At 40.3% G+C, this 16,366-nt stretch overlaps 2 protein-coding genes across 5 annotated transcripts in view; one reads left to right on the plus strand and one right to left on the minus strand.

Moving 5' to 3' along the window:
• The window catches only part of faf1 (Fas (TNFRSF6) associated factor 1), an 85,583-nt gene extending 78,552 nt beyond the window's left edge, over positions 1 to 7,031 (minus strand). For both annotated transcript variants that reach the window (XM_062555663.1, XM_062555662.1), the window contains exons 1-2: positions 6,657 to 7,031; positions 5,131 to 5,199 (exon numbers count right to left, since the gene is read on the minus strand). In XM_062555663.1, coding sequence (XP_062411647.1) covers positions 5,131 to 5,199; positions 6,657 to 6,716 — 129 coding nt within the window. In that variant the 5' untranslated portion in view covers positions 6,717 to 7,031. The remainder of the gene's footprint in view (positions 1 to 5,130; positions 5,200 to 6,656) is intronic.
• A 970-nt stretch (positions 7,032 to 8,001) lies between these two features.
• Positions 8,002 to 12,102, plus strand: cdkn2c (cyclin-dependent kinase inhibitor 2C (p18, inhibits CDK4)). Of its 3 annotated transcripts, none has more exons than XM_062555666.1 (4): positions 8,002 to 8,140; positions 8,545 to 8,725; positions 8,963 to 9,579; positions 11,225 to 12,102. In XM_062555666.1, exons 3-4 carry the CDS (start codon positions 9,448 to 9,450, stop codon positions 11,591 to 11,593), a joined length of 501 nt encoding a protein of 166 aa, XP_062411650.1. In that variant the 5' UTR covers positions 8,002 to 8,140; positions 8,545 to 8,725; positions 8,963 to 9,447; the 3' UTR covers positions 11,594 to 12,102. The 3 variants fall into 3 exon arrangements, with proteins under 3 accessions (XP_062411650.1, XP_062411649.1, XP_062411651.1); XM_062555665.1 differs by lacking the exon at positions 8,002 to 8,140 and adding an exon at positions 8,168 to 8,365; XM_062555667.1 differs by lacking the exon at positions 8,002 to 8,140 and adding an exon at positions 8,168 to 8,365 and having other exon boundaries at positions 8,545 to 8,664.
• The last annotated feature ends 4,264 nt before the right edge of the window (positions 12,103 to 16,366 follow it).

Genomic DNA, 16,366 nt, shown 5'->3' on the forward strand with positions numbered 1-16,366 from the left:
TTTTATGCCAGTTAAAAAAAACAAAACCATGTTCCATATTAACTGCCCCCCCTGTATTAACCCTTTGGGTGTCAGGTTTTTAAAAAGACAACATTGAATTTTTACATTACAATTTCAAAAGGCCATGCCTTCAAAGTGGTCAGAGATAAAGTTCTACAGTAAATGTAGGAATCATTGAGTATGTACTCACGTTTATGAAGGGGGTCAATTTACTCATCTAATTTGCATGTTATGACGTCACTGGAGTTTTTGTCAACATTTGGTGTATTTCTGCTTTAATTTGTGCGACACATAATTAAATTTGTTTCGCTTCCGCGATATTAAAAGGAAATGTGTCTCCTTTGTGTATTTTCTCACGAGTAATACAAGTACATCCTACAATTTTGTGTGTCAAATTTGGGCTTGAATCAAAGCTCTGGATGTCAAATGAGTACAAATGAGATGTGTCACCCTACTTGGATCTATCGCCTATTTTAATCAGTGACGTTGCTTGTCGCAATCATGCGACTTTGGCGGACAAAGGGTTAACCTCATAGCTGAAGAAATTTAGCAAAATCAAAGTCGCAGCTAATAGTCGGGAAATTACGGTCAGTGGCTCTGAGGATGCAAGTGATGCAGTGAGCAGTGAAACGGTTATTTACAATTCCATCAATGCTCGGAATAGGGACCGTGACTTATAACTCATCTATAACTCGTTAACACTGTATATTTTTGTGATTTTATTAGCTAAAAGAGGGACAAATAGTGACATTATAGAAAGATAATGTGTGAATATTATCCTCCCCCCGCCCCATCTTATTTATATTTCACATGTGAATTAGCTTAGTGGGAAGGTTTGACGTGCTACTTCCCACTGACACCACAACATGTCGAAGGTGTTCCAGTGGCTTCCAGAAAATCTACAGTGAATGAGGTGGTTGAGGTGGTCTTACTGGCCATGCATTGATGCTCTTCAATAAAACACATTTGGTAAGATGCCTGATATTCAACTTATACTTTGACCATAATGAACAAAACTAAGCAATTTAAGTATGAAGCATAAAGAATAGACTACTAAACTGGCTTGCACTATGAGCCATGTTAGCTTTTAGTTTCTTTTACACAGGTAACAACAGAGCTTGCACTGGCAGAGCCATAACACACCAGGAAACCAGGAGACAATTTGAAATGAAAAAAAAAAAAAAAAGAAACAATCAAAATGGTCATGACAAGTCAAGATACAGCCAGCCCTGAAGAGATGTAAACAACACATATGAGTGCATAAAACAATTTCAAACAGGTTATTGACGAGCAAATCCATCATGACATTACAAATTGTTTTTTTTGCATTTGTGACAACTATTGCCCTCCAGATGTATGGCTTTATATACTTGGCCCTTGCTTGACATTTTTCCAGTAATTCCATGAATATACCGTGACTAACATTACCGTGACTGACATAACCGTGATTGACATCACAATTTGTTCTTACTTACGAAAAACAGTCCGCAAGCCAACATTTTGCATAGGCCGATATCTGCTTGCAGCTTGGGTTGACACAGTAAAGATCTTACAAGTATTGCTTTAATAAATTTTAAAAATCGTATAATTGAAAACATTATTTTTTATCTTAATGTTAGATGTCAGGATGATGGAGAGGAACACATACTAATTATAAATAAGATCCAACACAGAGAAAAATAGTGATGAGGTCATTTTGCGTGCCTGCATGTGTGCGTAGGTGCGTAGGTGCGTGTGTGCATGCGTGCATGCCTAGGTAGGTTCTGGCACACTTGGGCCGCTCTGCGCTGAAATAAGAACAAGGTACCATACCAGAAACAATACAAAGTATTACCGATCTACTGGAGGTAGTCATTTTAACTGGCAATGAAGGATGACAACAATGCAGATTTACATTAATTTCACTAGCCTGTCTGTCTAGCCTTCCACAACCCTTGCCTTGACATACCACGGCAAGTTAGACCATTCAAATTCCATATAGAGCTCCAGTGTGTGTGTGTGTGTGTGTGTACTTGGTCGTGTGACTACTTGTGTAACTGTATTTTAATAGGGAAAACATGGAGGTGTTTGGTCGCTTCTAACTTCATCTCTGTTTGGATCCTAATGAATGCATTGGGCTAGCTAAGTGCTATCAAAGTAGCGCCGTGCGCCAGAGCCAGTGAGTGCACGCATCGAAAGGTGAGAGGTATGCGTCAACTCGTCTAAAGCCTACCTTACACTGGCAAGATTTGGGAAAGATTCTTGAAAGATTGTAGTCTTTTGAGTAAAGCTTGAATGAGGGGCATTAGTTAAAAGACTACAGTCTTTCAGAAATCTTTCCCAAATCTTGTCAGTGTAAGGTAGGCTTTAGCTAAGCCGACAGCACAGCAGATAGAAGGCATCTTTTCTGTTTACTTCCTGTCCCTGGGCGGTCCTCGGGCGGTCCTAAAGATGGCGCCGGTATTATACTGTACTATACAGTGTCCCTTTAATAAATCTGTCCCTGTCCCCTCAATAGTGAAAAGACATTAATGCCTTTGGCTTCATTCATGGCCAGTGTCACACCACAGCAACTGGCCCAAGACTGAGGGCTTTTAGCTGAAAGGGCCTACTGACAGTAATACAAAATAGACAGATAAATAACTTCCTTTGCGTCAAATTACAATGAGATTATGTCTCATTCCAAATAATGCATAGCAAGACACACTGACACTAAAGTTAATTAGTGACGAAGAGAAGATGGTTGCTATTAGACATTTTGTTTTTGCTATTTTAGTTTACCTACATGAGTACCTACGCCTGCATTTCATACAGTGAACAACAGCCATTTACTGTGCAGATGGTCCTACAACTCTCTTGAATTTCAGGCTCTGTGAGCAGTGTACACCTGAAAGTCCATGGCACTCACAGCAAGGGCAATCTGAAGCTGAACCTGGTGAGGTATTTAGTGACAGGCCTTCATACTGTGGCCTACAGAGTCATCAGTCTACACAGCACAGGCTTAAAGGTGCTCTAAGTAATGTGACAAAGTTGCTTAGCGGAAAAAACCTTCACCTCACCATCCGCAAGCTGTCTGTGCCTAGCCTGGGTGTTCCCATCCTGCCTTGCGCGGTGATTTCAGTCATGCAGCTAAGGCAGTCTGGAAACTAACATCCAAATTTTCGCCTGATGTTGGCGACCAATCACAGAACAGGGGAGAAAGCAAGACCATGATGAGCTATGCACAGACGCATTTGATAGACATCCGTGGCGCCCAATGAACGGATCTGGGCATTTGATAAAATACGAGAAAATTAACGTCTGGTTGCCAGACCACGTCTCATTTGAGAAGTGGTAGGCGCTAGCCAGGCTAGCCTGTGCCCTGAATCATTGTAAAATAAATCACAGCCTCTGTGGACAGCCTAAGCTCGAAAAACAGCTTGGTCCAGTCTGGACCATAAAAACATCAACTGTTCCAACCAATAACCATTAAGATGCACGTTTAGGAGAGTTTCTTTTGAACAGGAGGTAGGGGGAGGGAGTAGCAAGCTTGGCTAGCTCTCTGTTTTGTTTGAACGTCAACAAAAGTGATGTTGCCCACCATCGTCTCAGAGTGCTTTTAAAATACTCAGGCATGTTTAGTCATGGTACACATAAAAATAAGAAATAAATAATAAGGATGCAACAACATATTGGCCATTAACAGCCTTGTTGTCTGATATCAATATTTGACCAATTTATGACATTTACAGATGCCAGTGGCTGATATTTATCTATCTATCTATCTTTTTTATGAATAGTTCTCTTTCCACTGTACTAAAGCAAAGAAAAAAATTCGGTTATCAGCCAAATTGGTAATTTCATATACCGGTATCGGCCCAGATTTTCTTGATCACTGAATCCCTAATAAATAAATGATAAAGTAAGGAACTTTGGATACAGGCCAGTTTCAATCAAGATACTAACAGACGAATATCTGAAGCATATCTGCACTTTCAAAGGCAAAGCTCAGGTCACTGAATGCCACTTGGGAGGATTCTGCTTTGACAACACACTAACTTTGTCATTGGGTATAACATCAGTTTCTGTAAACTGTAGAATAAAGGGCTCCTGAGCATGAGAAATACAAGACCAATGCATTCATATCCAGTCCCACATTCATCCAAGAGCAATTGCATGTTTAAGTATTCATCGTTCAATATCACACAATATCGTAATAACTTACTTTAGATGTCACTACTAAAACATAGTGGTGACTACAATGCAGACCTCCACCAACTCAGCCTCTGTAAATGCATTTCAGCCCTAAAATGCCACCAAAAGCACCATCCAAACACCAACGGCTTCAGTAAATGTGCCATTTGTGAGTGGTCCAACACACAGACTGAGCAACAACATATTTGCACATATAGCAGCACTGTGACGGCTCTCTACAACACCGTTAGGTTGCAGTAGCCTGAAAAGTTGTGGGTTCAACTCCCAGCTTCCACCATTGTGCCCTTGAGCAAGACACTTAACCCTGTTTCTCTGGGAACAACGACCATTGTAATATAATTGACATAATAAGCTGCTTTGGATAAAATTGTATGTTAAATGTAAAAATGTACCAATAAAGGTGACAGCATCTACCATTGGGCTTGTTTAATCACAATATGACTTTTTTTGCATGACATACAGTGGAAAAGGGCCTGCTCCAGTTCGATCAATCAAGCGAACATTATTTACTTTGTAGGAGGAACTATCATGTTTGAGAATGAGTGTGGTGTGGTATCTTCAAAATAAACAATGATTTTATATGTATATACAACACCACGCTCACTGTATAATAATATAACGGAATGCAATTGAAACAACTCCGGCAATCAAGCAAGAGATCAAACTGTGAAACTGCTTAATAATCAACTCTGAAACTTTTGGCCAACCTCACCAAAACAACAGTCACCAGCTGATGCTTTCAATAGTAAATCTAAAGAGTTAACTGTCTGGATTGGTTGAATTTGTTGGTGTCAATCTAAGATCCTCCAACCACTGCTAATCTGGATTCATTTTAAAATAGATTTTTGAAAATAATTTTTGTTTCCGCCATGAGTAAATAGGCTACCACTATGTTTATTCTAGAAGAGTCTCTCAGTACGGAATTTTTTTTTTTCAAAAGGATAAAGCAAAACTTACCACCAAATCCCAGTTGTTCAACTCTAACAGGGTAATTGCTTCTGCAATGTTGTCAATACCAGTACAAGCCTGTAAGAAACAAATAAACACATATCATAAGGTACCCTGATACTGCATATCCATGGTGTTATGGCAAGTTTATGGAAACAACCAGTCAGTTTAACACCAACTATATTATTTCATATATTAAATAGATAGATAGATAGATAGATAGATATCACACAGAGAGAGAGAGAGAGAGAGAGAGAGAGAGAGAGAGAGAGAGAGAGAGAGAGCGAGAGAGAGAGAGAGCGAGCGAGAGACACACACACTCCCTCTCATGTACTGTAGACACGCACACATTCAGTGCATTGTTTTGGTAAAACCTGGCCCATCTGCAGTAACCAGTTACATCAACAAAAGTCTACCTTCATGATGTGTTTACATCATTATAATGCAATGGGAAATAATCAAGTCTCTACTGTGCCTGTTCAGAACATGATCGTTATTTGCTCGTAATATGCAAGTGGCTATGGTTCGCCGTAGACACAGACAGACACAGACGAGTTAACTTGTTTTCCATTTGACGAAGTGTCACAGTACTAAGGGTTTTGGCCTTGTTTTTCCACATCCACAAGCATAGGCAGCTAGCTTGATTTGAGCCTTGATGAAGGCTAAAACAAGCTAGCTATCTGTATGTTGACAGTTGCAACTTAGAGTGGGACATACAATAATAGGCCCAGATGATTCAAGAATAGTTACCTGTTAAACTGACCTAACGTCATTGTTAGTTTAATAATTAGAAAACCTTTGATGTACAAAAACGTGACGGACTGGACTGTCCGCTAACAGCTAACTAAGCAACATTAGCTACGAACACTAAACTGTCCTGTCATTCTCTTGCCTCAATAAATCACATTTGGATAACGTTAGCAGCTAAATTCCCTTAGCCATAGGTTCCAGACGTACAGCTTCATAATATTTATATAATTAAAGACCAGCCGCGTGTCTGTTTCTGTGTATGACTAGCCAGGTAAATTAATTATGCAACAACCATACTATTAAGGGTAATGTTAGCATGATTTTCCTATCCTGTGAACTGAATAATTGGCTAAGCTGCTGGCTAGCGCGCTAACAAACATTACCCATGTAAGAACCATTAGCTAGCAGTTAACGTTAGCTGACCTGAGACTTGAGGACTTATTTAACAAAGAATGATTTATACCATAACGAGCCACTTAATATGTCTGAACGTATCGCAATACTCTTTCCATTAATGGCTTTGGGATGAGCAAACAGGACTGTTTGTTTAGTTATACAGTAAGTGGTATTAGTTGAGATGCTGTTAGCCAACTACCAAGCTCTCAAACGTACTGCCGTCATTACTGTGCATCTGTTAACGTTAGCAATCTTGTTAGACAGCCAGAGAGCCTGCGTTACATCATTGTTGACATTCACAGAGCTAAACATATCTGCCGTAAGACTTGTGACAAGGATTACAGTTTGTTTCACTATGTCACTGGTAATGGTTACAAAAGAGAACCCACCTGAAAGTCAGCCAGAATCATCTCTCTATCCATGTTGCTACCGCTATCGGAGGCCATCATTGCAATGACTGCCAAACGCTAGCTAGCTTTGCCACTGGTCTAGCTATCGTTTTGACTCAATAGCTAGCTAACGCTAACTAGCTCTCTGTTATCTGTCTCACACACAAACACACTCGCACGCACACACAAACACACACGCACGCCAAGTGACTAGGGATTCATGTACAAATGTATAGTCATCAAATGTCAAAAACAACGGAGCCCTGTAACTGTCAAGCTGCGGCTGCTGAGATGCAAAATCCGCACTTTCGGGCCGTGTTCTGATTCTGATAGATCTCAGTTCGGTGCAATCGTCACTTTTTTCTTTTATCTATGTTCAGGCAATCCAGTTGCTTTACGGCAATATCAAAGTGCTGTCGTAAAATAATTATCGGAACATTATCTTAAAGGGGAACTACAATTCTTACTCTTTCAGATCAAAATGAATCCATTAGGCTAGATTAATGTTGTATATGTAGCACAGGAAAGAACTCATTACAACCGTATTGTAATTTATTGTATCACATGTAGGCTAGGCTCCCCGTTGATGGATTCTGATTTTAGCACAAGCCAAGCTTAACAGGCCATTTTAGCCTATATTTATCTAGGGCTTACGTTTGTTCGCCTATAATCTACGTTGGGAAAATGGGAATTTTGAGCTGAACTCAACAATAAAAATGACTATGTCATGTCAATATTAGGCTAACAGAAATTCCCCATGAAAGCATTTTCTTTTTCTGTCCCTAGCCTGCAGAGGGCAGTGGCTCCCTTCAGACAAAGTGTGGAGACGGTGGGAATCAAAAGCTTACACTAGACTAGACAGCTCCACTAACGTATTCTCCATTGATTTAGGCAAAGAAAATCTAGACTATTGTAATGGTGACGTGATCCCTTGCATTCAAACTGCTGCTGCTCTAATCTAAGCAAGCATCTTAATTTGTTTCACGTCAACCTGACACATTTGGTTACACGCAGGCTAATACATTGTAGCAAATGTATCATGCAAAATTAGCATGTGTGCAGATACGCTTCACTGTATCAATTTATGTAGAACGTGGAGCACAGACGTTCTAGACCTCTGCGGCTGATTGGAACGAGAAAGCCAGACATGTGGCTCTGGAGAAAACGAGCTCGTAATTTCAGGCCGCGTAGACTGACATATCGGTAAATAGTGTAACTCTTACTACAGTACACCGTACAGCACATTACACTACTTCCATGCTCCACCTTCAGTCCCGCCTCTCGTCTGTTAGTAAAGTGGGCGGAAGCGAGACTTTATTTCAAAAATGAGTGATGTCAAAGAGCCCAACTGCGATGGACCCTGTTGAAGAAGTCAGCTGCTGACCGTACCGCCAATCAGATGAACGAACGCATCCAAAAAAGACATGTTGCGAAGATATATGGGAAATTTGTAATCTATAGCCTACGTAGGCGACTATGACCAGGTAGGCTATGTTACATTTCAAATGATATCGCTTGTGCTGAGTAGCCTGAAAGGCTTGCGTTGTATTAGGCTACGTTAGGTGGTTACGTTATTGAAACAACTCTGAAAAGCAGGATTATGACCAATAACTGCAAGCAACTTGATCGCCTCTAACCAGAAAAAAAAACACTTTGACCGAATCGCTAGCCTGTTTGGCAGAGGAACACGATTTCGCACGGATTGTGTAGTATGTCACCTCGAGTTGATATTCTGAATAACTGCAGCCTAACCTTTGCATTGTAGTCTAAAACATAATATGATTCTGCTGTTAAAATGGGCGGGAAACAATCTGAAAAGTTCGAAACATCATATTTGAAATGTCATAGTACAGAAAATGATCAACTCATTGCCTTTATCCATTTTCAGACTCATGACTGAGGGCACCAACAGACGGCTCCGAGATGGCATTGCACGCTGAGCGCTGAAGACGCCCAAGGAAAAAACGACCCCGGCTACGAGACCTAGAGCTGAATGACAGTCCAGTCGGTTAGTTTTGACATTCATGAAGACTAGATGCACCTGCATGCAGTTTCCTGAGAGATGAGAGGTAAATTGATATGAGGATAACTCTAGTGCAATTTAGCTTTAGTAAGACCAAGTCTATTCTCAGCTGAACATTTAGCCTTGTTTATATAAAGCATAAACGTCATGGCTACTATTTGAACCAAGGATTTGCATAGCTGGACTATGGCTGAACACGAGCGTTAACCATTTGCAACACAGCCTAGGGTACTCTTTCAGACATTCTAGCTCAGCTAATGAACTATTTGCCTCTTTTTTTTAGGGTTTTACAGTTATGGACTGCACGTCGTCATATTTGGTTTAGATGCGCATCGCTGAGGACGTGAAGATACAGCCTACATTGATGAGATGCACGGCAGGACCGGGTCTTTCGGATGAGCCTTCAGTGGGAGTTTCCCCTGCGTGATGTTGAGGACCTAGATCGTTTCTGATGGGCCTGTTTTTAACCTATGGATAAAAAAGACATTTTCCAGAAAGGTGATGATCGTGTGCTTGGATGGATATGGCGTGACATCCTTGTTTTGCAGATTGTTAGGGGATGGCATTAAAAAAGAGGGGCGGACCTTTGGCAACGTTTCAGTTTTTTCGGCGTAACAGACTATTTACTACCATTTGATTGCGCTTCGCCTAATCATCACGACTCGCCATCAAAGCCGTGATTATTGTTTTTCTGTTTTTTTCAAACCTACGTCGCTCCCTCTCATATAAGCCACCTTTCCTCGCCTCAGTGTTGTTTTTTTGGCGAGAATGGCTGGACGCACGCAGGCAGATAGGCTGACCACGGCATCTGCAAGAGGGGATTTAAGCGAGGTTGAGATGATATTGCAAAACGGAGCAGATGTCAATGAAAAGAACATCTTGAACAGGACAGCCATACAGGTTGGAACTGCATTTCTGTTCTATAGCCTACTTACTTTGTATACACCGGTGAGGTTGACATGAGGACCTATATGCTACTACAATTTTTAAAGACGTTTACCTTACATATTGATGTGTAAATTAAGCAGTGTACCTGTTAAAAGTCAATATTGATACATGTGTCAATTAATTGAACAGAGCGTATAGTTGCATCTGTTCCCACACGCACATGATCTCAATTTCAGTCGTGCAGTAGGTTAGTGTATGCGTCAAAGGAACATGTGCTCTTGTTAAATCAAACATGAGATTACACAAAAGAGCCCTAATGTAACAGTTTAGCCATAACCAATGTACAAGTATTTCCATGTAGGCTAACTTGCCCTTATAAGCATGACATTATGTTACGAGGTCATTCTGGTCTTTGTTCAAAAGTAGTAAAGTTGCATAAAAGTTGTTCTCATTTGTTGAAATTACAATACAAATATTCTCACAAACTATATTTAATTGGTAAAGCCCAAGCTGTTGAATCATAATGTCAATTTGTCCAACAGTCCTTATTGACTGATTTATAGTTGCTTCAGTTAACAATCCCAATGGCCATACCATTTGTTAAAAAAAACATATATATAAATGTAAAAATGTATTTTGATAGGCTGTATTTACAGCATAAATATCAAGGTTATATAGAAATTACACTTATATGGCACAGTAAATATCATCCAATAGGCCTACCCCTAAAAGGCCTAAAACATTTTTTTACAGAGAATGTATGGGTGAATCCAGTTGTTCTCAACTGGTGTACAAGGCAAAAACAAAAATGAGGTGTGCTGTATTATTTTGAGGAAACCCATGCATTTTTATACAGATGAAAAGTGCTATATTTTAAAATGCACCGATGACACAGCTTCTCGATTCAAAAGCTCTGTTAACCTCATATGCGCACGGGCCTATACAGTATTGTCAGCTCATAATCACTGGGGGGAAAAAAATATGGGCATGAGAATGAACACCCCAGGCATAGCCTATATAATGATGTGTAAGTGTGACATACTTTAAAATCAGTAACCGTATGCCTTGGCGTTTTGGTTTGACCTTTGGTATACTCCAAAAAAGCCTCACAAGGTTGAAAATCTCATATGCCATGCCAAAGGATATAGCAATTGGTACGGATAGGCCTACTCATAATAACCATATACGTTATACAAACATTCTGTTGGATTCGTAATAACGATGTGTCCTGATGGTAAATTATTTTTTGCCTCAAACAGGTTATGTCTATCAACTCACTTTCAACCAACGATGTTCACCTAATATTATTTTAAAACATAGGCTATATGCATTAAAGTGCTAGATATCATTTTCCCAAATGATATTACAAGTAGGCTATAGCATACCACACGTTTAGAAAATGCAAAAGAAAACATTATATCGATTTCGTTCTTATACACATTGTAAATCATATGACCTTTTTTTTTTAATATGAGGGACCATCCACATGTAGCCTACCATCTACATGCTGCACTCAGAGCGCTTCCACCTGTTTGTACAAAAATGTCTCAGCCAGTTATCTTCTTTACAGTTGTAAGGCCATTTGGAAACAAAAATGTGTTATTATATATCACAGATGAATAATGCGTTCCATCCCTCTTCGTTGTGTCCTATACAGGTAATGAAACTTGGGAATCCAGCCATCGCGGATGCCTTACTGAGAGCGAACGCGGACCCAAATGTGCGTGACCCTGTGTTAGGACTGACCATTGCGCACGACGCCTCCAGGGATGGGTTCTTAGACACGCTGAGGGTGCTGGTTCATCACGGAGCTGACGTCAATTTAAGCGACAATGGCGGGAACCTGCCCCTGCACCTTGCTGCAAGAGAGGGTCACCTGGACGTTGTGCAGTTCCTTGCGCCGTGCACCTCAGACCCCTCTCAACTAAACGGGTCGGGCCGGACCCCGTGCGACTTGGCCAGGCTGCACAATAGAAGCTCCGCCGCACAGTGGCTAGAAACATTTGTGTTTTCACAGCAAAACTAATGTGGACTGCTCAATTTAGCGAAACAGGGGTAGCGTGTCAACAGGATTATTTAGGAAAAGCTAACTACCTCTTTTTAAATGCAGACAGACTCAGTTAAATTGGTAACGTAAATGCATCGGTGTATTCTTCCATAATATTATCTGTTGGTTTCGTTGTAGGTCTACACTGCATTTCGAGACAATTGAGGAATTCACTCTACATAAATAGGCCTTATCAAATGGCCACCAGCCTGGTTGAATTGTTTTATTGCTGCACGTTGACAAATATGGTAATACAATCATCAACACCATATACAACAGCCAATACGCGGAAAAACGAACAAACAGAATTCCATGAAATGTGAACTATTCGATATTGATTGTGTACCAAAGACTGTATTACTGAAATAGCCTATTGTATTTCAGAACAGAAATGCAGTAATGTAGCCAAGTGCTGAGTGTGTTCTATTGCACTAACTATGTCTGCTTTGTGAATAAAGTAGATAAAATAATAAATGATTTGTAGATATTATGTTGTGTTTATTTTGTAAATAGACAACATGATGAATAAAAAAAAAAACACCGGCAGTATTGCTAACATAGAAGCGTTTTGGGTGGTGTGTAGTCAAAGGATTGGCCTGTCTGATTTACTTGCATATGAAACAATCTATTTAGCAAAATGGCTATATGCCTGAATAGGCAAATAATATGATTTTTACAGGATAACATAGGCCTTCAGATATAATCATATTTTTGTCATTGTAGCCTGAAGCATATTAGCCATTCTTAATGGCATGGCTATAGGCAGCTTGGAAACAACAGTGGGTATCGTGAAGCAAGTGGCATATTTTATCGAGTGTCTGGGCAGAAACAATTTAATGGATTCTTCGTTTCAACACGTGTAAAACAGAGCTAACGACAAGAAACAGGAGGCATAGCCTACTGACGCTTCAGCCGCAGCGCAAAGACCGTTACGCCGGTGGGAGGAATGATATCCTAGTTTGCTGCCAATCTTTCAAATTCTGGCGCTTCAGCTCTACAACGCGCAAAAAAATCGGACGTATCGTTAACAAAACCAGGAGAACGGTGAACAACGAGGCAATATTTTAACATGGAAACGATTATTTTCCATCTTGCACGATAATAACGTAGCCTTGTAGAAAAATCATGAATGGACGTGCTCTTCCTGGTTCGGTATTGAGCGGCTGAATTATAGTGAGACGTCTTTAACGTGAGTTTTTAAATATTTTTACGCTTTATGAAAGGCTGTAAGTACAAAATAATATTATGAAACGATGCCGTTGTTAGTCTCTTGTTGACACTCACGTTGGACTGAAATGGATAAGGAACTCAGATGTGACACCATGCTGACATTTTTTCACCCTTGTGGACCGTCGATATTGACCTAAAACACCGAGGATGTAAACGCAGTGTCGCGGTGGTCTCAATTTTATAGCTTATTTGTGATATTCCTAGAAATTTAACAACACCATAAATGGCAACAGTTACACATATGCAGGATGCTTCTCTGACACAAAGTGCATATTCTCAGATGCACGATCAATGCAAATCTATACGTCGATCAAATGGAAAGCTCGCCTCAGAAAGTTCGATAGATTCATTTGTAACTGTCTCCTACTCATAGTGAAATCTCATTGGTGAAGATTTGAGAATGGTTTGACTGTATACTTGCATTGTACGGGGATAACGCGAGTAACCTAGGCCTAGTCATTGTTTCAAGTTCACTGAAAGGACGAATAAGATGATCATAATAACAGACGAATTGGTTTCATGAAAATAATTGTGCAACAGTATAGGCCTAACATTTGCAAATGTAGCCTAATGTTAGACGAGAAACAGTAGCCTCTGTGAGGTCTAAAAATATTTTGTGCCTTGTTTAGAGTAGGCTAGACGAGATATCACACGAGTCAGGCTTAAGAGAAAGAAACATTAACGTTTTTGATATCGTTATTGCTGGTCAGATTTTGGTACAATGTACAATTGTACTGCTTGATTCCGTAAAGGCCTATATTATGAAATGTGTCCGTTTTCAAAGATAATGACCTGATTTATGAAATGTGGAACTTCAAAGTAAGTTTTATGTCTATACTAAAATTCATAAGACAAATAAATATGAGGTCAAGGTCATCATTTGAATTAATCTATAGGCCAAGAAACATCTAAGGCATTTATGAAAAATGCCATAGGATTTCAAAAGCAAACCAATAACTTTATCAGGTTGGCTACAAGCCAATATAATGATGTACCCATTTCCTGAATGGTTGAATATTTGTGTTTGGTTGAGAAATGATGTAGGATATTTAGTAATTCTTGAACTTTGCCCAGTAACACTGCCCAAGAGGGATGGTGGGACCCAGGGTGTCTCTGTGAAGGCATCTGCCCAGTCAAAAGTGGTTGTCAGGGTGCATGGCGCCACTGTACATTTCACAACCAGTGGTGGCAGATTCTGATGAAGGTCTGAACAAATAAATATGAGGTCAAGGTCATCATTTGAATTAATCTATAGGCCAAGAAACATCTAAGGAATTTATGAAAAAATCAGGTTGGCTACAAGTCAATATAATGATAGGCTACCCACAATTCCTGTATGGTTGAATATTTGTGTTTGGTTGAGAAATTAAGCAGGCTACCAATATTTAGTAATTCTTGAACTTTGCCCAGTAACACTGCCCAAGAGGGGTGGTGGGACCCAGGGTGTCTCAGTGAAGGCATCCGAGTCAAAAGTGCTTGTCAGGGTGCTTGGCGCCACTGTACATTTCACAACCAGTGGTGGCAGATTCTGATGAAGGTCTGATCCCTTTGGCCTAGTGTACATCTCCAGCAGCTTCATGTCTGCTCACATTCCTCTTGATTGCCCAATTGCATTGTGTTCTTGTAGTACCTTGTGACCGCTTTACACATAGGCTAGCACTTATCAACACCACACACTCGATTTTGATCTAGTCACCAGAAATTCTGACCGTTAAAGTGAATTGCACAGACAGCCCATTCCATTGCTTGGACCTTGCTTTGTGCTCTGGTGCACAATCATGTTGGAACAGGAAGTTGCTATGCCAAACTGTTGCCACAAAGTTGGGAGCATGGATGGAATTGTCCAAAATCTCTTGGTTAATTCTGAAAATCAGAGTTCCTTTCACTGGAACTAAGGGGCCAATCCCAGTTTGCACAGAGTCCTGACCTCAACTGAATAGAACACCTTTGGGGATGAATGACAGCGGAGACTGAGAGCCATTCTCCTCGTCCAACATCAGTGTGTGACCTCACAAATGCGCTTCTAGAAGAATGGTCAATTACCATGAACACACTCCTAAACCTTGTGGAAAGCCTCCCCAGAAGAGTTGAAGCTTTTATAGTTGCAAAGGGTGGACCAACGTCATATTAAACGCTATGGATTAAGAATGGGATGTCACCTAAATTCATATGTGCGTCAAGGCATGTGACTCAATACTTTTGGCAATATAGTGTATCTCTGAATTTAGTGCATTTAGACCATGCCATTTAATGAGGCGCCAGGTCATAGAGTGCTGTCCTTGTAATGCCACTCCTCTTTATCTCATAAAGATAAGTGTAATGGGCATACTCAGTTCTACATCATCCATGTGTGGTGTGATCCATATTCAGTATTTTGTTGCAGAGATATTAATACTACTACTAACAATGGTAACTTCAATTGTATACCACGTGCCAACAAGAACAAAATTTGACCTGTGCATCAAACCAGTTCTCCTTTATATCATTATTATTAATTTCATGACAGTGAACAGAATGAGGAGGCCTACTGTTTGTCCTGGCTGTGTGTCTCATGAATAATGTTAAAAACAAAAGAAAACTGCTTTGATGTACAGGTCTGGTGAATTATGATGTTTCAAATCCACGCAGAGGTGAGTGAGGAACTCAGAGTGTGAACAGAGTTCCACTCGAAGCCTGTTGTGCACCGTGGGGAGTGAAGAGGCTTCATACTTCCTTTTTCCACTGGTCTCAGATATGTGCATGGGGGGTTGGGGACAGTGCAGCCTACGCGACGAGAGCAGTTTCCCGCCCACAGACACTGAGATTTGCTTCAGAATCATTAGAAAACGTTTTCAAATTAGAAGACAAGGTTGTGAGGCATGTGTAATCCATTGTGATGCAGTTGAGATGTGAAGCTCTGTCACAAACACTGTGACTGGTTTCATTTTATTTTATTTTCATGTATGAAGTAGCAATTTTATTAATGTACGTTTTGTCTTATACAATGCGGGGGCGCTGTGGTGCTCATACCACATACGGGTCCGAGTGCCCACGGGGACCCAGGTTCGAGTCCGACCTGCGGTCATTTCCCGATCCCACCCCATCTCTCTCTCTCCCACTTGTTTCCTGTCTCACTCTTTACTGTCCTTTGAATAAAGGCAAAAAAGCCCAAAAAATATACTTAAATATCGAGTCTTATAAAATGCACCTTGAAGTAATCCATGTTGAGCCAAACCGTAAAAAGTCTTTGACTGTTGTACAGTCAGCATCAGCAGTAGGCAGTGCATGCCTGCGCCCTCTGGTGGACAACTAGACCACACCACGTAGTTTGGTGAAATTCTTGTGCTGTAAGAACTTACAGCTTCAAATTTCAATCATGTCAACAACCTTTTTCACAACGCAGTAGCATATTCGTCATGGCACAATAAAAGTATAATGACAGTGATGATCATAATAATTGTATCTTAATATTTTCAATTTATGCATGGGTGAATGTGTGTGTGTGTGTATGTGTCATATGGACAAAATAAATCAAGACAGAAG

The sequence above is a fragment of the Sardina pilchardus genome, chromosome 15 (assembly GCF_963854185.1).
Source record: "Sardina pilchardus chromosome 15, fSarPil1.1, whole genome shotgun sequence".
NCBI classification, from domain to species: Eukaryota; Metazoa; Chordata; class Actinopteri; order Clupeiformes; family Clupeidae; genus Sardina; species Sardina pilchardus.

Bases quoted from the DNA above. Each gene is read 5' to 3' on its own strand.
- cdkn2c (XM_062555666.1), top strand. From the start codon at position 9,448: ATGGCTGGACGCACGCAGGCAGATAGGCTGACCACGGCATCTGCAAGA. The intron at 9,580-11,224 runs GTTGGAACTGCA...TGTCCTATACAG, and splicing joins TGAACAGGACAGCCATACAG to GTAATGAAACTTGGGAATCC.